At 40.2% G+C, this 24,025-nt stretch overlaps 2 protein-coding genes across 3 annotated transcripts in view; one reads left to right on the top strand and one right to left on the bottom strand.

The window, feature by feature from the left end:
- Positions 1–23,880, bottom strand: part of TMEM163 (transmembrane protein 163) — a 108,118-nt gene extending 84,238 nt beyond the window's left edge. Inside the window, exons 1-2 of one of the 2 annotated variants that reach the window (XM_083583097.1) lie at positions 23,694–23,880; positions 21,427–21,571 (exon numbers count right to left, since the gene is read on the bottom strand). The gene's annotated coding sequence lies outside the window, so the exon portion shown is untranslated. Of the gene's footprint in view, positions 1–21,426; positions 21,721–23,693 lie in introns of those variants that run through there. The other variant, XM_083583098.1, reaches the window with a different exon arrangement.
- Positions 332–21,962, top strand: ACMSD (aminocarboxymuconate semialdehyde decarboxylase). Its single transcript, XM_083583064.1, has 10 exons — positions 332–457; positions 4,935–4,979; positions 10,129–10,225; positions 10,712–10,761; positions 11,901–12,137; positions 13,350–13,443; positions 16,635–16,730; positions 17,162–17,334; positions 21,204–21,302; positions 21,788–21,962. The coding sequence occupies exons 1-10, from the start codon at positions 401–403 to the stop codon at positions 21,848–21,850; spliced, it is 1,011 nt and encodes a 336-aa protein (XP_083439190.1). The 5' UTR covers positions 332–400; the 3' UTR covers positions 21,851–21,962.
- Positions 23,881–24,025: the final 145 nt, after the last annotated feature.

Below are 24,025 nucleotides of genomic sequence, written 5' to 3'. Positions count from 1 at the left end.
TTGGAAACAAGGCAGTATGTCCACCCCAGACTTTTTGTAGGCACAAACAGTATGGAAACTGGATCACGTATAACAATCTTAATATCCCCCCAGGCACAACTCAGCATGAATGCACAATATAAAAGGCACCTGGAGGAGTCATTTCACAGTTGCACAACTCTTTCTGAACACTATCCAGCTTGTACACTCTATTCATGTTGCATAGTTTTGACCAGCTCAGCTCTCCTGAAATACTGGCTATCTGATTGGTTACTGTAGCCTGATAGGTTAGTGGGAGGACTTGAACACCAATTTAAGTTAATGAAAAACTACTACTCTAAGGGCAGGCAGTACAAAAGCACAATTAAGTTTATCGGGGGCAAGCCTTTGTTGAAACTAATCTTCAGGTGAACCTACAGAAATGAAAATTGACATTCATAGTCACATTCTGCCTAAGGAGTGGCCTGATCTAAAACAGGTAATAGCTAGACTGGATATTTGGTACAAAAGCTCTAGGTACAAGTATTGCTTCTGATTGCTATGAATGTTTTCAGCTGAGCTTTATCTCTCATACTTCTGGGCTTTGAGAACTCCCTTCTGGGTATATTTTTTTAGGCTGAACTCTTAAAGAAGAAGATGACTGATCTTAAGTTCCAAATGCTTCTGGCCCCCTAGCGTTTGCCAGAGGGCATTTTGACTATTCCATTAATTTGAATCCATTAAACAAAGATGTTCTGATAGTTGCTTGGTAAAGCAGACAGGGTTCTCTGTGTCTTGTTGTTTAAAAAAAATACTGACAGGGAAAAGTCCCTTTTCTTTTTCACCTTTTAATAAAAATGTCAAGTTTTCAGCTGCATTGCTGTGAATCAAAACACAGTGGGTTTGGATAGTGTTCAGTGAGATTGTTTTCTCTCCCCCCCCCCCTTGTTTCAAGCCACATTTGCAGTGTTGCACTTTTGGAGAGGGGATGGGGATGTCTTCACACGCATGACCTTTTTGGTTTCCCCAACCCTGGAAAACCAACAACCCAGAATTCTAATTACCTTATTTTTCGCTCTATAAGGCACACCAGACCACAAGACGCACCTAGTTTTTGGAGGAGGAAAACAAGAAAAAAAATATTCTGAATCTCAGAAGCCAGAACAGCAAGAGGGATCACTGCGCAGTGAAAGCAGCGATCCCTCTTGCTGTTCTGGCTTCTGGGATAGCTGCGCAGCCTGCATTCGCTCCATAAGATGCACACACATTTCCCTTTACCTTTTAGGAGGGAAAAAGTGAGTCTTAAAGAGCAAAAAATACGGTAACTAAGTTGCCATCTGCACCTACATGATGGCTGTATCACAAACACAGAGCCTGCTTAAGTATGAACTGAATGCAGCTTATGTTTTCTAGTCAGATTGAAGCTGGTTTGAGGGGGTGGATGCATCAAAGAAGAGTTTCTCAATAAACTACACGATCGGTACTGTGGCCAAAGTTATGTGTATGCAGCTTGAAAAACTAGCAGTGGGAGCGCTCTGGATGCAGAGTAAGCTGTAATGTGAACATACCCCTTATCGGCATCTTTCTTCATTCACTGAAGGCATCATTGAGTTATTGGTATACGGTGCAATCCTAAGCATTTTTATTCAGAAGTGCTACCATTCAGTGGGACTTGTAAAGGTAAAGGGACCCCTGACCATTAGGTCCAGTTGTGGCCGACTCTGGGGTTGCGGCGCTCATCTCGCTTTATTGGCCGAGGGAGCCAGTGTACAGCTTCTACGTCATGTGGCCAGCATGACTGTCGCTTCTGGCGAACCAAAGCAGCGCACGGAAATGCCGTTTACCTTCCCGCCGGAGTGGTACCTATTTATCTACTTGCACTTTGATGTGCTTTCGAACTGCTAGGTTGGCAGGAGCAGGGACCGAGCAACAGGAGCGCACCCCGTCGCGGGGATTCAAACCACCGACCTTCTGAGTCCTAGGCTCTGTGGTTTAACCCACAGTGTCACCCGCGTCTACTCCCTAGCAAATATATCTAGCATTGCAGCCAATGTATTTAAATGCATAGAGCTATTTAATTTATCAGAATATATCAAATATCTTTATATTGGGTGATATCTAGTATTAGTCCTACTTGGAGTAAACCCACTGATATCACTGAAGTTAAATAGCTAAGTCCATTAATGTCAATTGGTCTATTCACAGTATGACTTAGACTGGATACCACTCAGCATTAGAAAAAAACAAAAGTTTGAGAATTTATGCTACTTGCACTGGGTTATTAAACAACCCAGTAGCATACACGATGCTGCAGGAAATGACAATTACCTCGGAGGGAGTAAACCTCACTGAACTCAACAAGACATACTTCTGAATGTCTTAGATGTATATAGCTGTGGTCCCCTATAAAATGCCCAGCCCACTAAGTTGGCTCAGAAGGATACTATGGTCAATGGCATTAAAAGCAGCTGAGCGATCAAGGAAGAATAATAGAGATGTACTCCCCCTATTCTTCTTCCAATCTATCAGTCAAACTATTTATTTCAAACTATCAGTTGACTGTTTCTGGGGTCTATATCTGGTCTTTAGTTATTTTCAGCAAAACTCAGAAGTTCACATTAAAACAATACTTTGATTGGGCACACTATGAACTAAGAGTTAGGTAACTCTTTTTACTAACATACCAACCTTATCTTAAACGGGTGGTAATCAGTGCATAGCACGTCACTTACAAAAAGAACTTGATTCTGCAGAGGGGTGTTGCGGGGATACGCCATGCAAAATACAGTTTGACATCAATGGAAAACAAAAATTGCAGGTTTTGTGCCAGGTTATTCATGCAGATGCATTAAAGTTGCCTCTATGTGAACTAGTTATTGGCTATTTCAGAGTACCTTTTCAGTCTCTCATAATGAGATATTTCAAACCCAAGAATCTTTGAAATAAAAGAAAGCTGCCTTTCTTTCATCTGCAATCCCCAACCCCCAGATATTAGAAGAGTTTTAAACCTCTCTGGGAGAATCAATGGACATTTCACTTGTGTATTTGAAGCTTTTCTCTGCTCTTTAAATATTAATAAAAGAAGGTGACCTTCACCCCTGCTTCTGAAGCATAGAGGCTGAAAGGGAGAATCAATATATGCCTACACTAATGATTAACTAATTACAGCTCAGCAGATTTTTTTTTTTTAATTTATCACAAACCCAAGATTTTACTCCTGGTTTCATAATAAAGGCTTAGCATTAAATGCACACATACTTGGGAATAAGCCCCACTGAACTCAGTGGAACACAATTCCGAGTATCCTGCATTGTGCTGTAAAAGTCTATTTTGGTGGAATGGGAAGTAGATATTTTCTTAAATCCTAACAAAATTCATCCTGGTGGTAGCCCAGTCCCATCCCATCTCCACTGCAGATGTGGCACCACTATGGACATCATAGGACAAGCAGCTGAACAGTACTGTCCTGGACCATTCAACTACAGGACAGCTAACATTCTGTGTGCTTTAAAAATGGAACTGCCCCAATAAGAAAGAAATCCAGGGTGGTATAGCAGTTAGAATGTTGGGTTACTAGTATTGAGAGACCAGGGTTCAAATCTCCACCCAGCCATGAAGCACTCTGTATGACCTTGGGCTAGTCACTGTCCAACCTACTTCACAGGATTGTTGTGAAGATAAAATGAGGATGGGGAGAACTATGTATGCCACCTTGAGGTCCTGGGAGGAAAAGTGCAGATTTCCTGTCTTTTATGCCATCATGGGCTGCTTTTACCCAGAAATGAAAAGGCCCTCTGTCCTCTTGTGTCACCTTCTATACCAATAAAACAGGGTCAGTGGTTGTTGGTGCTTTTGACCCCAGCATTGGAGCAAAGCATTGCAGCTCTTGTGCTGGTCATTACTGCACTCATTGTGCTAGAACCTTAACAAGTTAATTGCAGTAGGTTCCATTAGAACACAGTCCTAACCATGTGTCATCAAAAGGAAGTACTACTGAATCCAATAGAAGTGGACTTTAGTCCCAAGTAAATGGGGTTAGGATTGCAGCCCAAGTCACAATTGCAATGGGACCCAAGTGCAATTAAATTGCTGTGGGTAGAACCCATAGATTATTGCTTTCAGCATGTTTTATTGTTAATTATTTATTCTGCTGGAAGCTACCTTAAGCACTGGAAGACTAGTCCTAAGAGATCCAGTCCATCAGGTCTAGTCTAACGTTCAGCTAGTTCAGCACTCTATTTCTAATAGGGGCTGGCTGCCTCCTGGACTACATAAACAGAGCCTGAACACAATAATAATAATAATAATAATAATAATAATAATAATAATAATAATAATAATAATTATTTGTACCCCGCCCATCTGGCTGGGTTTCCCCAGCCACTCTGGGCGGCTTCCAATAAAGATGAAAGATACACTAAAATGTCACATATTAAAAACTTCCCTGAAGAGGGCTGCCTCCAGATGTCTTCTGAATGTCAGGTAGATGTTTATCGCTTTGACATCTGATGGGAGGGCGTTCCACAGGGCGGGCGCCACTACTGAGAAGGCCCTCTGCCTGGTTCCCTGTAACTTGGCCTCTCACAGTGAGGGAACCGCCAGAAGGCCCTCGGAGCTGGACCTCAGTGTCCGGGCAGAACGATGGGGGAGGAGACACTCCTTCAGATATACTGGACCGAGGCCGTTTAGGGCTTTAAAGGTCAGCACCAACACTTTGAATTGTGCTCAGAAACGTACTGGGAGCCAAAACAACAGTTTTAAATGTGCAATCACTCTATTATTGACTTAACATTTCGTAAGTAGCTATATATTTGAAACTGGGCTCCATAGCTAAGAGAAATTTTTGGAAACTCCCAAAATAGCCCTACATCCCTATGGTCACAATTTGGCTCTAGTCAGAATAGTTCTTCACATGATAGCCTTAACTCCTGTTTCCATGGCTATGGATTTAACCATATGTATACTTCTCCTCCTAGAGATATGGCTATGGTGGATGGATTCAGCTGGAGGAACACTGTGAGGTAAGCTGTGTTTCTGACCTATGTGACCCATGAATAAAAAGTTATCTAGGAATATATATTAAAATTATGGGAAAATCTATATGAATAACCCTACTGAATTAGTCCAAAGATTCATCAAATTCAGCTTCAGATTTTTCACAGTGGCCAGCCATATGCTTCCGGGAAGCCCATAAGCAACACATGAAGGCAACAGCCCTCTACTGCTGATGTCCCTTCCAGTTGAGGTATTGAAAAATGATACTGATTCAGAACTTAACCAATAGACTGATCCTCCATTATACTGACTACCCACCCTTTAAATCTAAACAAATATCCATCACCACATATTGTGACAATGAATCCTATGAATTAATTAGGTCCTGTATGGAGGTGTACCTTCTTTTGGCTGTCCTTTTTTAAATATAAATTTGAAAGCTCACTCTCACACACATAAGAACATAAGAAGAGCCTGCTGAATCAGGCAATGACCCATCTAGCCCTGCACCTCACAGTGGCCACCCAGATGCCTGTGGGAAACCTTCAAGTAGGACCTGAACACAAAAGCACTTTTCAGTAAGTAGCCATTAATAGCCTAATCCTCCATGAATTTGTCTAATCCTCTTTTAAGGTCATCCAAATTGGTGGCCATCACTGCCTCCCGTGGAAGCAAGTTCCATAGTTTAACTATGAAGAGGTACTTTATTTTATCTGTCCTGAATCTTCCAACTCTATAATATTATTTTTGAGGTAAGGCAGTCAGAACAGGGCACAGTATTCCAAATGTGATTACAACATAGATTTGTATAATGGGATATCAGTGGTTTCCAAGCATGGAATTTGCCTTTTTCACAGCTGTTGCACACTGGGTCAACATCTTCATCAAGCCATCTACTATGACATCAATGCCTCGGTCATGGTCAGTGACCTCCAGTTCACGAACACATGTTATCTTTCAAACTGTTTATATTGAGAAATATGTACAAATACCGTACACATTTACAAAACCAGGTGGTGTTATGGACACGAGCCATGTGGCACTTAGCAAACTGAATGGTGAAAATTGCAAGAATATGTTTGTCTGCTTAATGTGCCTGAAAGACAGAAAATATACGTATATCTGGAGGGAAGGCACTTTGACCAACTAACTCTCTCATTCATAACATGTTACTGTGCCTTATTTTAATGGAAGTCATGACATGAGCAATGACACCTTTCTGTACATGTGAACCCTTTCCTATACCTGATTTGTTCCATTCACAAAATATTTAATAGAGGTCCAGGTCCTGAACTCAGTCCAACCTATTTTAAATGAAATGAATCTGGCCTCAAGCAAGCTCATTAGCTTATTTCTGCTTCCCAGGAGTAAGTAATTACTTCAAGGCCATTCCTACACTGCCTGTAAACTGAAGCCTGCGGAGAGAAAATTCTGATTAAATAATATGTACAGAGAGGGGAAATCCCACAGCTCTTAGCTAAAAAGCAAAGGACTAAGGAGCAGTTAAAAACTCACATGGTTTTTAAATAACCCATGGTTATTTGGAGTTATTATATAGAGAAAAAGTGAAATTATGCCCTTTTCAGTTTGCCCCAAAAGTAACTGCAGAAAAAATAAGAACCATTGTATAGATCTGAACAAATACAATATCCCAAACTCTGAAAATCTCTTAAGAATTTTGCTTTCTTCACTTTTGCCCTCTGAATCTTTGTCTGAATCATTTTCTTCACATCTCCATAACAACCACTGCCTAAAGCTCATTCCCTCTGAAAAGCAACTTTTAACAAGCTCAAGGATCACATCTCAAATTTGCCATCACCTCAGTAGAATGAAAAATTATTGTACATGACCTAAAAGCTGGCCTAGATTTATGCCTCTCTGGAAATCAGATACAGTTGTCTTATAATAATTTTGTAAGGTTAAACACCTGAAACAGCAACTTTAATTTTAATTTTTATTTTTTATCATTTATACCTAAGATGCAGTGACAGCAATTTAGTGATCTCCATAACAATCAAGTGTTAAAAGAATTTACTGGATGAAGAACGTACTGCTAATTAAAAATACCTTGTCTGTTAATCATAATATTCAGCATTCATGAGGTAGATGCTGGAGAGTGAAGGTACAGTGTTAGAAGATGGCTGCTCCACCGCAATTTTACATGGAGGCTACATTTGCCCCACCCACCCCATAGTCCGAGAAAGGCTCTGGGGCTCACTCCTTGCATGAAGGTAGTGGTGCAAGGAATCACACCACTGCAGTGGCCAATGAGGTGAGGGTAGTGGCTGCCTTTATAGGGGAAGCACCACCCTCAGATGGCTTTGACAGCAACTCACCCTCCAACCCTGTAAGATAAAGGCATGTGGAGTTGTTGTTGTCCGTCCGCGCCCCCCCCCCATTCCTGTGCAATTTCTATGCCTGCTAGTGTTTATGGTGGTGGACACTTTGCATTTGTGGTGGACAGTCATTATTTTACACCAAACGCATGTCTCATCATGAGTCTTGTCTTCAGGGATATGAGGGCAAAGAGCTCTCACAACTGGTTTTGTGCACCCTAAGCAAGCATACTGCTTTGGTACAGTGGAGGATGCTGTCCGCTCACCAGTGCTGAAGTGATCAGCCACCGGTCTGCTTGATTCTGTACATGGAAGAGAAGGCACCAACTTGCCTTATTTCTCAGGCAACTGGCTCCTGTCACTTCAGAAGTTGAGGCAGCTTACAGCAGGGCTTCCAAGACTCTCAATCCTTAGGGAGGTTTATATTTTAGGTTTTCAATTTGATATATTACAGAGTTACTTTTTTTGGTTAAAGGTAATTTGAGCTACTAGCTTTATTTATTTTTTTGGCTTGGTAAAGCCACCATAGGGTGCCTTGACCACATCATTTTTCATTCAGTAATTATTTCATTGGACTGTTATGTGGTGAGAGCTCAGTCTTACCACCTCAAGGGAAGCTTGTTTTCCCTTAGGTAGCAAATAACATCTCCCATCACACAACATTAAAATGAAAAAAGAAAAACACACTTTGCTTCAGCTTTACTATATCATATATTATTTCCTCAAAATATTTTATGCAAAAAAACCAGGTATATATTGAGGTTCAGTTTCATCATCATCATCATCATCATCATCTGACCAAAATGGTATTTTCTTGTTTTTTGCTAGAATTTATGGAAGTCAATATCAATAGATGTTGGGAAATACTGTAATAGAACCCACTGTTTATGTTATAAAACAAAGATTTAGCATCAAGAAAGGAAGCCTTAGATTAACTTTATGAAGAGCTCAGTGTGGCAGTCGTAGCTTGCAATGGAAAACTAATTTTCTCTGGATCCATGTGTGTCGAATAATTAACTGCAAAGCCTCTGAGAATCAACTCCAAATTAATTTTAACTACAGATCCAGCAAATAAATGCTTGTATTAAATATATCTGGGTCATGTGTGTTCATGCTGATGATAGAATGACTATGTGATTTAAGCCCACACCTTTTAATGAGGAAAGAGCTACCTCCGTCCGTCTAATTGAACTAAGCAGATTTGTTTTCATTCTGCATTGGGCTTGCTATAGTCTGCACATCACTAATGCAGATGGAGTGGGGGAGCCACTGTTTTTAATTAGGACATTGCTCATTGGAGATTCCATCTCATAGCATAACCCTTCAGGCCATTGGAAAGGCTATTATTTCTCTTGCTACAGTCAGCATTTATTTATGAGGGTTTAAAGGAGAACCCCTAGAGAAATTATAGTCTTTTTAGTATTGCTTCAGTACTGCAATGATTCCATATAACAATCTGCCAGCCAAAGAACCACACAACTTACTGTGCATTCCAAAAAAATATTCCCACTGATCATAACAAAATGAATCCCCATCATCTATTTTTATACAACAAGATGCTTGATTCCACCAGGTCATTTCCATCTTCTCTAAACCGTTTGGTGCCTGTTATGTAAAAGTCAACAGAGGACTCATATATCCATACTCTGTAGGAATATATGCTTAAGTTCTTCCCTCTTGGCACTTTGGAAAATAAATTCTTGAAATATATTTGCCAGAGGAATCAGATGGTGGCACTGTAATTATAGCTTGTGATATTTGGAGCAATTTTCTTGAATTGTGACACAGCTGCCAAGTCATTCCAGGAGCCTGCCAAAATATAATCACAATGAAATTTGGGGGACGGGGGTAGAATTGAGGTTTTAAAATATTTATCAGTTGTTATGAATGATGTATGAGGCTAGTAACATATTCAAGGTTTAAAATGTCCTTGGTCTCATGGACTTATTAAGAACTTGCAAGAAACCCACTGGGTCAAAACACAAAGTTGTGAAGGTGCAGATTACTTTTTAGGCAGGCAGAATTGCTGTACTGTATTGCTTTCAACACCCGCTAAAACTTCTTTGTTTAAGGAAGCCTAACCGGATGTGAATTTGTAATGTGTAATACATAATGTGTAATTATAATACAGATATTTGGGTTGAAACTGCTGTTTTTATTTACATTTTGATAAAAAATTTGTGTCAACTTGCTTTTTACATTTGATTTTATCTTTATTTTTAATGGAGCATTTTATATTTTTTATGTAAACCTCTTAGATGTTTTTGTTGATTAAGAGCTATGAAGTTTTTTAAAATAAATAAATATATTTAGTCCAAGAATAGCCGATGTAGTATCGTCCATATGTTATGAACTACAATTTACAGACACATGGCTTTGCTATATCTTTTCTTAAAGATTTTTTACATTATAAACCATTTAAAAATGTGTTTTAATAGTATTTTTTAAAAAATAAATGAAGAGTCTAGGCTCCTTTGGGAAGGAAAGCAGGATATAAAATTAATAAATAAAAAACTTCTATCTGCCTCAACTTCAAGTGATGGGAGTTCTAGTCCAGCAACATCTGTAGGGTGTCAAATTGGCTACCCTGGATTTAGCTCACCCTCATGATCCATCACAATCATGGAAATTAAATACAGCATGGATTCCTGCCATATGGCCCCAGTTTTCTAGCATTACCTATGTGTCACAGTAAACTGCTGTTATGTTAAAAAGATCAGGTCAGCAAAAGCCGTTGGGAACTAGATTAATAAATAACAGACAGGTAATATATGAAAATATTCCTTTAAAAGGAAATATAATAACATTTACCTTAATAACTGTTCCCCATTTTTTACAGAGGGAAGCCAAAATGATGAAAGATGGGAAACTTTTCAGAGTTATCCAAGAGAACTGTTGGGATCCAGAGGTTCGGATTAAACAGATGAACCAATCAGGTACTATCAGTATGGATGTGTACTATGCAGACGTCCAGTATGGCAACAGTAGCTTTTAAAAGATGCTTTTGCAAAGCATTAACAATTGATTTTCAGAATATATATTGCATTTTTGTTGAGTAAGAAGAGCTAAAGCAGACTGCAAAATATATTACTACAGAAATGCACCGATAAATTTCCATCTACATTCAAACCTGGAAGCACCAAAGTAACAGTTCAAGTGTTCCTCTTGAAGAGCCATTCACTTGTAGTGGGTTATTTTTCAAAAATATTCATTAATTGCCTCCCTCCAGGAAAACAGGTTCAAGTTTATTTCTAAAGTAGTTGATTGCTATGTAGTGAAGAAAACAATCCCAAAACTGTTTCCCCCCCCCCCCCAGTAGTCCTCATTGCTCATAAACAAACTACTCTGGAATAGTTTGCTTATTTTTTAAAAAAATATTTAATGGCATTTATAAAACAACTTTTACTAATTTTGTTCTGTAGGAGTCACTGTCCAGGCCCTTTCTACAGTTCCTGTCATGTTTAGTTACTGGGTAAGTCAAGTCAAGGAAAAGAACTACAGCATTTTTGTATCATAAAAATCAAGCAACCATGAACTCCACATGCAAAAAGGAAGGCAGAAATCCTTCTGATTAATCAGATACTTTGCAATGACAGAAGGCTCAGGAGACTAAAGAATGTCAACAGATGTCATTGTACAGATGAGGTCTGATGGATTATAAATAATTGTGTATAAAGCTGAATATATTTGTCTTATTTCTCAGATATATTGATAATGGATGGAAGCTAATTATTAATAACATATCTGAATATTGCTCGTTATAACAAAATTAGTTGCTTTACTCTAATACTAAAGCTTAACTTTAATTTTAAAATTGGCTTCTCCCAACCTACATGATTGTGAATAAATTCTTAGAGCCAGATGGGCAATGTGTCCAGTGAGGGCTCAGAAACCAGAACTAGTCTGGATGAAGCTTCTAGGTGATAGAATGGAATTTAGCATTTGCCATTCAGGTTCCATTTTTGTTCTACTTGTGCATCAGAGGCATCAAAGAGCAACACTAACAACGCAGGCATCTGCTCCAGTTATGGTGGTGGCTAAAGAGCTTTTGTATTTGGCGCTACATCTAGTGGAAAATCACATCCAGAGTTTCAACCCATTACCTCCTGCACTGAAAAGGGGTGGGGCCCATCAAATATATATATTGCTACCCCAGCAGGACTTTAACTAATTAGCAGTATCTGTGTGTATAAGGAGTTGAATTCCTGTCTGTAGGGAAGGATCTCATTTTCTGGATGATTGCTGTGTGTTACACAACAGTAGCAGTTGCAAAGAATTTTGTAGTATCTGTGTGTTTTCCAGGTTGTACTTTGTGTGTATGGTGCATTAGGTTGTTTTCATGGATTGGTGCCTCAGCAAAGGAAAAGTAGACCATCTCTAGTGTTTGTGCTCCTTTTTTCTTCTTAATTGTCCTGCTAAGAGACCATAGGTTCCTAGCTAAGCTATCCTATTTAGTTGTTCTGTGAAGCAAAGGGACTTAAATTCTAGAGTTCTGCATATGCACTGTTCTTTGAGACTCCACCTAAAGGTTATTTACACAACCAACTTTTGTTTCTCTCCCGATTTGAAAACCACATGTTAATTCTTTCTTCCTTTAATGATTCTTACCAGGCCAAACCAAAGGATACTCTAGACCTGTGCCAATTTTTAAATAATGACTTAGCCACTACTGTGAAGAAGTTCCCAAAGAGGTTTATTGGCCTTGGCACCCTCCCCATGCAAGCTCCAGACTTGGCTGTGAAGGAATTGCATCGTTGTGTGAAAGAGCTTGGATTTCCCGGTGTGCAGATAGGATCTCATATCAACAACTGGAACCTGAATGCCCCAGAACTCTTTCCAGTCTATGCTGTGAGTAGACATTCCCTTGTTTCTAATAATAGTAGTAGTAGTAAAATTTATTATTTAAACCCCATCCATCCGGCTGGGTTTCCCCAGCCACCCTGGGCAGCTACCAGCAGATTAAAAACAGAATAAAACATCAAACATTAAAAACTTCCCTAAAGGAGATGTGGAAGTCTACATGAGCTGTAAACTACAGATATCATCTTATCTTTCACTGAGGAAGAAGGGAAGCATGTAGGAATGGGATCTTAAATGGAGATAGTAGTAGTGTCTCACGTATGCTGAAGCTTAGAGTGACTGGAGTTCTAAAAATGATAACCAACACAGTGCTGTGAATTGAACCTGGAAGACAACAGGGACCCAGTGCAGATGCTGGTGGACCTGTATATGTAGATGCTATGAACTTGGTAGTTCCTGTACATGTAAATGCTGTGTACCCTGACATACCAACTTAATCAGGAGACCAGGTATGGAAGTCCATTCCATGATTCTGAATCATGAACAAGGGTTATTCCCATATAAAATTCTTAATGCTACTAATAATAACAATGAATCATTCATTTTGCACTTAAAATAATTGAAGTGCTTCACACAGAATTTTAAAAAGGGCCTGCACCTACCTAAAGGGTCACAATATAAATGAAGACAAGATGGAAATTAATAAGAAAAGGAGGGGGATAGTACATGTATGTACATCTAAATGCTGCAAATGGACCCAGGCACTGGCTGATGAAGATTCCAGCCCATTGGAGAAGCCCATTAACTGACTTATAGATCCTCCTAAGATTAGCAATTATTTGTTATATTTTTATCACAACCTTCCTCCAAGGAGCTCAGGAAACAGTATATCTCTTTCTACCCCACCCCAGCACCATTTCATATCTTCACAACAACCCGGTGAGGTAGGTTGGGCTGAAACATGACTGTGCTTTCTGTCCTCAGTCCACAGAAGCATGAATGAGGAATTTCAAGTGAGCAGCTGAGACTGAATTCTTTAGTTGAGATTCCTGCATTGCAGAGGGTTTGACTTGATGACTATAGGATCCCTTCCATTTCTACAATTATAAGATTCTATGATTATTGCTCTTAGATGTCTTACTCTTGTGTTATAAAAATACCAGACTCTTACGTTTAAACATTGGCAATTGTATTACTTGAAATGTCATAATTTTCGGTTGACTTTTTAATAAACTCTTCCCTACTGCCTCTGATTTTAAGGCTGCTGAACAATTAAACTGCTGCCTCTTTGTGCATCCCTGGGACATGCAGACAGATGGAAGGATGTCTAAATACTGGCTTCCCTGGCTCGTAGGTCAGTAGCACTTACAATTCTTAAAAGACATTCATTCATTTTGTTTGTGAGTAACAGCAATGAGCCAATTTGGCATAGTAGTCAGGGTGTCAGACCCAAGTTCAAATTCTCACTCAACCTGAAACTCCCTGCGTGACATTTGGCTATTTGCCATCTCCCAGCCCAACCTATCTCACAGGGGGTTTTTATAGGGATAAAATGGAGATGGGGAAAAGTGGGCTATAAATGAAATAATGCAGGAGACACAGCTGAAAATGTACAAGGAAGATTTGCACAACTTTTCTTACAGTTCCTTAAATCCATTCACATCCATGAAGTTTGCATCAAGGGGCTTTAATCAGGATGCCGTTGATTGTTCTAAGTTCCCTAATACAGCAGTCCTCTTAAAATGGCTTTAACTATCACCCTGAGAAGTACTGAAAGGGGGATATATAAATTTCCACATATGTAATGCCTTGCTGCCACATGCCTCTGGGTGGTGGCAAATTGTGGCAATTTACACCCCCACACCCACCATTATGAGATAACTGAAGCATAGATTGTGCATTATCCTTGAATAAGTATGTTACCACCTTGGATGCTACTTGGAAGCATGAAATGAAGGTGCATAAATCGCTTTTGCTTTCCTTTTTTCCCATCGGAAGTCACAAAAGACATTACAGATAGGAATAAGATGCTTGTAATTAACACATGATAGAAATTTGCTAGCTTTGTCAGATCTCAAGATTCAATCTCAATAGCACTGTGATCTCAAACTCCGCCCCCCCCTTTACTCCACATGGGTCTTCAACATTTTTTTCTATTTAAGCCCACATGGGACCAAATGTCTCCTGCCACATCTTAGGATACTCCTAATGTTCTGAATGTCTTTACAGAAGCAGAAGCATATCTGCCTTCTCTGCCATAGCTCTTTGTTTATACTACATTGTTCATTCTCCCTCAAATGAAAATGAAATTTATTTTCAAGAATAAAAGTAGCGATGAGAAGATCAGCTATTTTTAAACTGAATTGTCATCTCTCTTTCTTCCTTCCATGGGGATTATTTGCAACCAGCCAGTCACTGATATGATAATCTGTACTTCCTGTGAGTGAAGGTAGTCAATACAGGGCTTGATTCCAACTTCCAGGGCCAGTGATCTGCTGGAAAAAGAATATCACAGGCAGAAAATGAAGGGAGGTGGAAAGGGGAATGAGTGAGAGTTGAGAGAGCAGTTGCTGAGCCACCTATGGCCTGGCCTGCCTGCTCGATTGCTTGAGAAATTTTTAAAAAGCATATTGTCCATTCACTCTTCCTTATGGGCAACCTTATTCCCATTAATTGGAAGAGAGAGAAACATATATGGCACATTAGGGAAAATTCAGGGGAGGAAAGATCCTTGGTTGTAACCACTGAAGATGGAAGCAGAGGACTATAACCCCAGGTACCAAGGTTCCCTAAAGGTGCTGGTAAAACTTCTCTCAAGCCAGTTGGGAATTCTTTCCACTTTTTATAAATGTTTTATAAATGAAAAAAGATCTGTAGTGTTACACTTGAGGATATGGCAATGTGTATGTAAACAGGCTAAGTGCTGTACTTGTAACAAAACCTTATCAGGAAAATGTTGCTACCTTTTAACTTGCTTGCTTATAACTGGCACTGAGAAGTGCACCACAGCTGCACCTATTAATTTGTTTTTATTTTAAGTACCTAGCGGTGAAATATCAGCATTGCACAGTATTACAACATCAACTGAAGTTGAGAGAGGTGTATAGGCAAGGGGAGGGGAGGAAGTCAATGAAGCATGCAGATTTCTGTTCCCCACCACAAATATAGATTTTTTTAAAAATTGAATTTATATACCACCCTTCACCTGAGGATCACAGAGTGGTTTACAGTATAAAAACAGAAAAATACATACATATGTTGTGTAAACTCATCATATGCATTCATACAACAATGTATTATCTAATTATCTCAAGGGGCAACAAAGCACCATTCTTCTGTATAGTAGCAACTCTACATGGTCACCACAATGAATTAGAACAGCTCACACCCATATGGAGCAGGCAAGCCTTCCCCAACCTAGGGCGCTCCAGATATTTTGAACTACAACTCCCATCATCTCTATGCTGAGTGGGGCTCATGGGAGTTGGGAATCAAATATCTGAAGAAGAGAAAGGAAAGAATGGAGTAGACTTTCATACGGGAAGGTTCCACATCTGTCACACTGCACATTCTTGGAAGTGACTTGCTCTGGTGCAGAGAGACTCCATGCAATGTGGGTTCATTATCAATGTGATAGGGTGCCCTATCAAATTACAGCTGTCGTGTTGTTTCCAACTAAGTTTTAGTCAGAGTAGACTCACTGGGTGGGATTCAACTAATGAGGCCCATCAGCATAAGCCCTTTGTAAGGACTTCCACTTGCACAATTGGGTTCCTCCCTTTTCCTCCCCAGTGTCCCCTGAAATTGGCAAGGGGTGTGTGTTAGAGAACACTTAGAACAGCAGGTGAGGAGAGGAGAGGAGAGGGGGAATCGCTCCATCTGGCAAGCCAAATGCTGATTGAACAATAAGAAGAGCATGGTGTTGAATTCCTCCTTTGAACTTAAATTAGTCACGCCCATCAATTTCAATAGATCTACTTTGAGTGTGACTAACATACTTAGACAAGTATTCCCCTGAACTGTAACTTTCTGATCTAATTGTTTTAATTGCCCTTTTAACTTTTTTAATTGTTGTGCTTTTAGCAGGCTTTTTATTGTGTATTTAACTACAGTATGTGTGACAATTTTATAATGGATGTAATACTTATCAATCACTTGATAAGGCATGTAAGCTGTATATAAATTAAAAGAAACAACAATAATAATGTAGGGGTGTCTTGTGGCCCCTAATCTGTGTTTCTGATTCACATCTCTCAGGAACATCTATGTGACATGACACCATCACACTCATTTTCCTGGCAATTAGCTGCTAATAAAGTGGAAAGGGAGCAAGGAAACTCTTTGTGTGATCATGTTATAGCGTATGTCATCTTTTCTTCGGTGTTACTGGTAAAATATGAATCAGGGACCTAGTAAAGTCAAGTTGGAGTATCAGTTCTTCAATTATACACAGTGAATTTCACAATAATTGTTATAATTTTTTTTACAAAATTATTATGCATAGAAGTACTGTAGAAATAATTAATAACTCTTTCTTGCTATTAGGAATGCCCTCGGAAACAACCATCGCCATTTGCTCCATGATTATGGGAGGGGTATTTGAATTGTTTCCCAAACTAAGAGTTTGCTTTGCCCATGGAGGTAAGTATCTGAGAGCAGGAAGGCTGGAGGACACACAGAAATCATCAGTATACAACTCTTTGCGCCAACACACACTAGTGATGGGGTGGTAATTCAACACTAGCCCTACTCAAAGTCAGCCCATTTAAGCTATTGGGCATTACACGCTTAGGTTCATTCAGCTGGGGATGGCTAAGGCATGGTAGAGGCAAGGGCAGCACTCCAGGTACAGAGCCAGATTAGACCTTTCAAGGTCAATATCAGGAAATAGCTGTTAGGAATGCGGATGGGGAGGCAGGGATCACTGCATGTGCATTTCATATGCAGAAAGTCCCAGATTCAATCCCCAACTTGAATATATCAGCAATGTCTATATCATTTCACAGTGTTTAATGGTACTCCTAGATATATTCATTCAGGCAAAGTAATTTACAACACATCTTTCTTTTTAGGTGGCTCTTTCCCTTATACAGTGGGGCGCATTTCCCATGGATTCAACGTGCGGCCTGACTTGTGTGCAGTAGATAATGACATTGATCCAAAGAAATACCTTGGTTCATTCTACACAGATTCACTTGTTCATGATGAATGTGCACTGAAGATGCTAACAGATGTAATAGGAAAGGTGAGTGAGATGGTATTTAGCCAAAGACTGCAAGTAAGCTCTCTCTCCTGACTCTTTCGCACTCCTATTGGTGCAAATGGGAATTTCCTTCCTAATGCAAATGACGGGGGGGGGCAAAGGATTAAAGCTTCTCTTTCTCCATCATACATCAGATGAGAAGACAAATACTTGCCATGACATGGAAGCAAAGGGATGGCGCCACCTTTCCTAGGTGCTAAACATTCCTTCTCTCTTGCCTTCCTTTCTCCTGGGTGCTAAATGGAAAGGAAGAGACAGAAGCCAAGGCATGCCTCTACCCTTTGGCACACCCTTAGATTGACTCTTCCTTTGCCCAGGAAATAGGAGAAGAATAAGCAGCAAAAAGACTGGTGAGACAGGGGTTACCTGGGAAGAGAATAAAAACTCATCTTCTTGGTATACTTGAAATGATTACGTACTGCCCATCTTCCTCCAGGGACAGTAGTAAATATCTGAGAAGGGTCAAATTGACACACACAAATAATGAAGGAAGTACAGTCACCCTCTCTCTAACATGCCCCAGTCTTTTAACTCCGCCACTTTCCAGGTTGGAAGGTGGATTAGAAGGAAGATTCAGCATTAGGACATGCTAGAGAGAAAATGGTGGCATTTTGCTGGTGCTTTTCAAGGTTGCCCTTCCTATTCTCTTCCCTAATTCAGAGATCACAAAGATGAGAAGTGATACTTGAACATGCCAGCAGTCCACTTGATCTAGATCCTGGCTTTTTGACCTGTTCTGTCCTTATTCACCAATAAAAACCTAGTTGTTGATATTTAATAAATGCATTTGATTGATCCAGTTCCTCCTTTTTTACTTGCTGAGTATTTTACCAGCAAACAATGCTAAAAATAATACACATCAACAATGATATTAACAAAAGCTGATACAACATGGATTAAGCTAGCTCTTTAACTGTGGCTAATTATTGCTTAAGCGCTAGGCTCTTTGGAGATTTGACACTGTCTGACTTTTATACAGTCAGGTAGGAGATGCTGAGGCACCACTAATCACACTCCAACAAATTGTATCTGAATTGTTTTAATTTTGAAGGTTATTTTAATATTCAGCAGCTTTGTGAGACTTTTCCCCAGTGGAATCAATGCAACTTTCAGAAAATCTCCAGACACCGTGGACTGTCTTGTAAAATTTTCCACATTTACTTCTATCTCTCATTGATGAATTTATACAGCTAGCTGGAATGAAATTAGATACCTTCAACATTCAGTATCTGAGCACACAATCAAAACTTATGCAGGCCATTGCAAAGAAAGAAATCATCAGCTGTCCTGAGCATACCCAGCCCAAAGAGGACAAATGGCCGGGAGTTCTTTACTGACAAAGCATGAACTTCTAGTAGCTCCACTGGTGCACCAAATATGCATACACACACTTCTGGTGGCTAAGCAGCTGGAGCCCCTCCCTGAGCTTATGCTCCAGAATGGACTGATGGAGTCGTGGGTGGCCAGCCCTCAACCCCAAACTTAAGTGCCCTCCTCCAACAGCACAAGGGCAAACAACTTGTGACTCCTTCAACACAGGAGTTGTCACTGTGCCTGTCTCCTCAAGTCCCTCCTGGTCCTGGGAGACAGCAGGGAAGGGAACAGAGGGGATTCTGATAGCTCCCTCCCTTCCAGCCAGCACCATTTCTCCCTCGGCTTCTGGTACATTCTGTCCTTCCTCCCTTGCTCCTGTCTCAGGGGAGGCACAAAACTCATATATCACTACCCATTTCCTTTGGCTCCGCCATCTCTTCCACCCATGCCTGTATCTGCAACCCTTCTGCCAACCCAGCAGTTCGAAAGCATGCGAGTGCAAGTAGATAAATAGGTACCTATGCAACCGTAGGGTGGTGTCCAGGAAGGCCACATTGACCTATCAGCTCAAGGAGAGGGCCTGGTAAGATATGGCCTGGTAAGATATGTATAAAGCAGGGCCAGGTGAAGGTAATGTTTTACATCAAAAATAGTGCACAGCTAAGGGGAAATGAATTCCCTCCAGCCAGTTTGTGCAGACACCCATGTCACATTTATCCAGGTATGAGGACTGGCACCTCATTTGTAACCCTCACCCCCCAAAAAAGGCACTGATTACCAGCATGCATTTTGGCCCCATGCTGGATATGATATTAGACTATGAGAAAAGTGGCTGTGCAACAGACTGTGGAGACCTAAGTTACACATTCTCTTCCTTTGACCCAACAGAGTGTAATTTGTTTCTCTACTGACCTTCAATGAACTCTTTTAGCAGCCATGTAAGGCAATGACTTTTGAAAGTAACAGTATTTTCCAGCACCCTGTTTGCTCTGATGTCTATTTCTAGAACATCAGCAGACTCAGCTGGTGAATTTGTTATTCTGAGCATTAAGGTATATGTTATTATATATGTTACCATAAAACACAGTTACAAGCTTAGAATCATACGAGAAAGAGCATCTAAAGCCCCTAAGGGCATGTACTTTGCATATACTTTACAGTACATAACAGACCTTTTTACTTTATACTGTACATGGTTGAGGAGTCACATGGCTGTATATAGTATACACATGTAAAAGATCTTGGCCAAACACAATTTCCAGAACCTTTGCGCCCAATATTTCCTTTGTCATCTATGGCATACATCTCTTCCTTCATGCTTTACAATAGCTTCCAAAAGACACAAGGCAGATTGCAGTGGGCCTGTGCTTTGACATAACTGTGTTAAGATTGAAGTGTTTCTTTCAGAAACCCCATGGTGACACCTGCTGGAGACATTTGGCAGAGGGGAAAATATTTTTGTACACAGCCTCCAGAATTTCCTCCAGAATCAATGCTTTGGGCATTTGTTCTGATATCAGTGACTGTGTTGTTTGATTGTTTTTTTTCTAAGATGTGTTTAGAACATATGTCTGTCTTCCTTTCTCCAAGGAACTCAAAATGGCATAAATAAGGAAATCTCGTTTTATTGACCCTGTGAGGCAGGTTAGGCTCAGTGGCAGTACTTGGAGCACCACAGAGACAACTGAAAACTGAGTAAATGTGATATCTAAAAGAGGCAGGGTTTGTTTTATTTAAGTGTCAGTTTGTATTCATTTCTCAGTAAGAAGGAAACAAATGGCTATGGCATGATGGATCACTCCATACACCTTCCTCTTTTGTCATAACTTTACTTTTCCCTCCCTCTACTTTAACACAGGACATAATTTATGAATGATCCACAATGATCACAGAACCTACAGTACCTCAGAACCTCCAGCTTTCTCTACCCATAACAATGGAAGCAATTTGCACAGGAAGAACAGCTTTTCTATGGAGAAGGAAGGAAAGGGGTTGCCTTCTTTAAATACCAAATCTTGCTTTCTTCCTCATTAATCATCCATTCAGTAACAGCATATGTTAAAGCAATCACATATACTATATCCACTTACTCGGGAGTGCACCTCATTGCACTGTTTCTCCTACAACAAAAACACTTACCCTCTGAGGTAAATAGTACAATCTTGTACAATTCTCAACTTCCTGGTGTCTTTTACCCACTATATACTCTCTTTTACTGACCAGCAATTTGCACACAAAGAAAAACCAAAGAGTTTTAGGATATAATAATAAAAATGTGCCTCACTTATATATAGAAAAAATAATAATGCTCCCCATAGGACACTCTTAAGTTGGAAAATGTGCACCTATTAAATCAAGGACAAATAACTTTTGGCCCCCAAGTCATTGTTGGATTCCAACTCCTGTCAGCTCCATCTAGCATGATCAGTGGTCACAGGTGGTGGAAGCTGAAGTCTAACAATGCCTGGAGAACTACAGGTTTTCCTTCCCTGATTAGCTGCTAATAATGCTATCCACCTGCTTATTTCTGTTTTCAGGACAAAGTGATGCTGGGAACAGATTATCCATTTCCACTGGGAGAACATGAACCTGGAAAACTTATTGAATCCATGGAGGAGTTTGATGATGAACTAAAGGTATGATTACATTTTTTAAAAAAATATTTCCATCAGTCCCAGCCATCACAACTTCATTGGCTGGGACTGATGGGAATTGTAGTCCAAATCAGAGCAGTGGTTCAAGAGGGAAAGAGTTGCTTACCTTGTGCCCAGCAGGATTAACAGATTTCTAAGTCTTCTGGCATGAAGGGCGAAATCCCTTTCACTGCTTATGGGAGTTTGCAAAGCCCAGTGAAAAATGAGGAGCTGATCCCTTTCTTGAGTCCTCTGCATATGCTGAGAGATTCCTGAGAAGAGACAACCACCAATAATGGTTGGCTACTACTGTCCCTGGCTGTTTATTATATTTCATAATTCAAATTCATTTTTATACAAGAAGCCACTGGACATTTGTTTGGAAAGAAACCTGGTGCAGATATATTAATTTATTTTCAAGCCATTACTGTATTTGTATCTAAAACATTTGTTAAGACTCTCAAAAGCCTCCCTACTTTTTGTTGCAGGATAAGCTCAAGTTTGGCAATGCTCTTGCATTCTTGAATCTTGACAGAAAGCAGTTTGAATAACCACAGAACTATAAACATTTATCGCAGTGTTGGGTCTTTATGTATAATTATGTATCTACATCCTTATGTGTATGCATCCCCATGAAAATTTCAAATAAAAGTATGTATAATATTTATGGTTTACATCTGGAAGCTTCATGCACCTTCATGCAAGCTGTATGCATTCTGAGCCTTTCAAGTGTGTAGATCTGGCAGATTCCCTTGTTACCTACAGAATCAATTGTTTGTTATAGTTTTTGGTGTTTTGGGGACTTTCTATAGCAGCATTCAAAATGGCCAGTTCTGAATTTCAGGAAACATCTCCTCACATGGAACTGCAGTACAACAATTGTGGCTCTTGAGCTGTGCTTAACAGAGCACAGTTCTTGTAGGAATGCTCATGAAACTACAAGGTGCTGGATGTATTTATAGTAACAGAAGTCTCCCTACTTGGCCTCACTTGGGAGCTGAAGTGGAGAAATGCATTCAGCTAAGCTCCTCAGCAAAGATATAGTATAGAAAGGACCACATTTCAAGAATTATTAAACATTCACCTTCAACTATATGAAGAAAAGCTACATTTGTTCTATTCACATGCAGCAGATAGAATAGAGTATCTATGGCTCTTTTTCACACATGGAAGAGGGGGAAATTCTTTATTTGAAACCTATCAGTATATTTGCATGTAGGTCTATTGTTTCATAGCAGTGCATTCATTAAATGCCTTCTAACTTGTTCCATGAACCCCTTTGCTCTTAAGCACTTATTTTACATACTGTTCTGTAGGTGATCCTATTAACATGAAGGTGACCACCTTTTGAATGGGGCAATCATATGCAATTAAATGCAAAAAGAACAATCAGGACAATTCTATGTAAAGCCTAATATAAAGCAACCATTCACAGCAGCGAATAATACAATCATCCTGACAACACAATCATCCTGAGAATACAATCATCCTGGCATTGCTAAGTTAATTAACACCTTTGGTGCGATAGGAGGCCACTATCTTGAGTCATGGCTAAAACACAAAAAATCTAATTTGCTTTGATAAGTTCACGTTCAGCAATTTTGTGCTGGAGGCTCCCTTTGACATTCTTTTGCAGAGTAGGAGGATGGCTACATTCACTTTAGTTCTGAGAAATGCAAAACAGGGCAGATGATCTCTTTTACTAAATCTAATTTTTTGTTGGTTTGATGAGTGTGCAAATGTTCGTGGTACATCAGATTCCTACTCTGTCAGAGAGCCTAAGAGAAATTTAATGAATCTCAGTGGGGGATGGTGTGAGGGAAAGAGAATTGAACCAGAGGCATTATGTCCCAAACACAAGCCTAGCTAGCAGCAATGTAGTCTCTGTTTGAAGGTTCTGGAGGAAGGAAAGGGGAACAGACATGAGTGATAAGGAAATCTGCCAGCATAATGTGTGATTTCATGAGGGTGCTGATTCGTTGTAACATTGGTTTTGGGCCCCAGGGGCCCTTTCCTTCCTCCAGAACTTTCAGTCAGAGACTACATTGCTGCTAGACTTATATTTTGGACACCTCTTGTCTGCTCCTCTCAGGACAGAAAAGACTAGGTTAACAAGCACATCTCTTGCAGAGCTGTTGTGTTCACTTTCCCTCTCTTATTCTCACGAATAAAACCCTTCCTCCAAGCTCCTGCTTTCCTTTCATTGAGGCCCAGTTGACAGTTGCCTACTCAAATTGCTGCTTAGCAACTGGGTGGGCAGAAGGAGGATATCTCAAGGAAGGAACGGTTCCCTGGAACGGTTCCCTGCTTCAGCACCATTACTTACAGCCCCATTCATACAAGCCCATTCATGCTTCTTTGTAAGTAAACCCCACTGCGTTCAGTCAGGCCTACCCCCATGTCTGCATAGGGCTACAGCCAGAGTAGTGAAAGGGCAGGTGTCAGCATTCAAGTGAATAGAACACAGCAAATGTCTGCACTGAATTGAGCATATCATGGGGCGCTCAGACCTGTCCCCTTTCGCATCAGACCGCCTTAAATTTCACAGCGGCGCTGAAATCCGCCTTTTCCTCCCTTGAGGGGGAAAGAAAAGGCGGGTAAGGAGGAGTAAAGGAACCGAGAAGATAAGCCTCCAGGCAGCAGCCGGCAGGACTCAATACTGAACGTATTGCTGCTATTCAATACTGCACGTACTGCTGCTACAATTCGATTCCTCTAAAGCTGAG

This window comes from Podarcis filfolensis (assembly GCF_964270895.1).
Source record: "Podarcis filfolensis genome assembly, chromosome: 1".
Lineage (NCBI taxonomy): Eukaryota > Metazoa > Chordata > Lepidosauria > Squamata > Lacertidae > Podarcis > Podarcis filfolensis.
Note: the sequence above shows the minus strand (reverse complement) of the source record. Positions and strands in the feature narration are given on the sequence as shown.

Excerpts from the sequence above, each read along its gene's own strand:
- ACMSD (XM_083583064.1), top strand. The coding sequence starts at position 401 with ATGAAAATTGACATTCATAGTCACATTCTGCCTAAGGAGTGGCCTGAT. Across the intron at positions 4,980-10,128 it reads AGCTGGAGGAACACTGTGAG|AGGGAAGCCAAAATGATGAA; the intron begins GTAAGCTGTGTT and ends CATTTTTTACAG. Across the intron at positions 12,138-13,349 it reads AACTCTTTCCAGTCTATGCT|GCTGCTGAACAATTAAACTG; the intron begins GTGAGTAGACAT and ends TCTGATTTTAAG.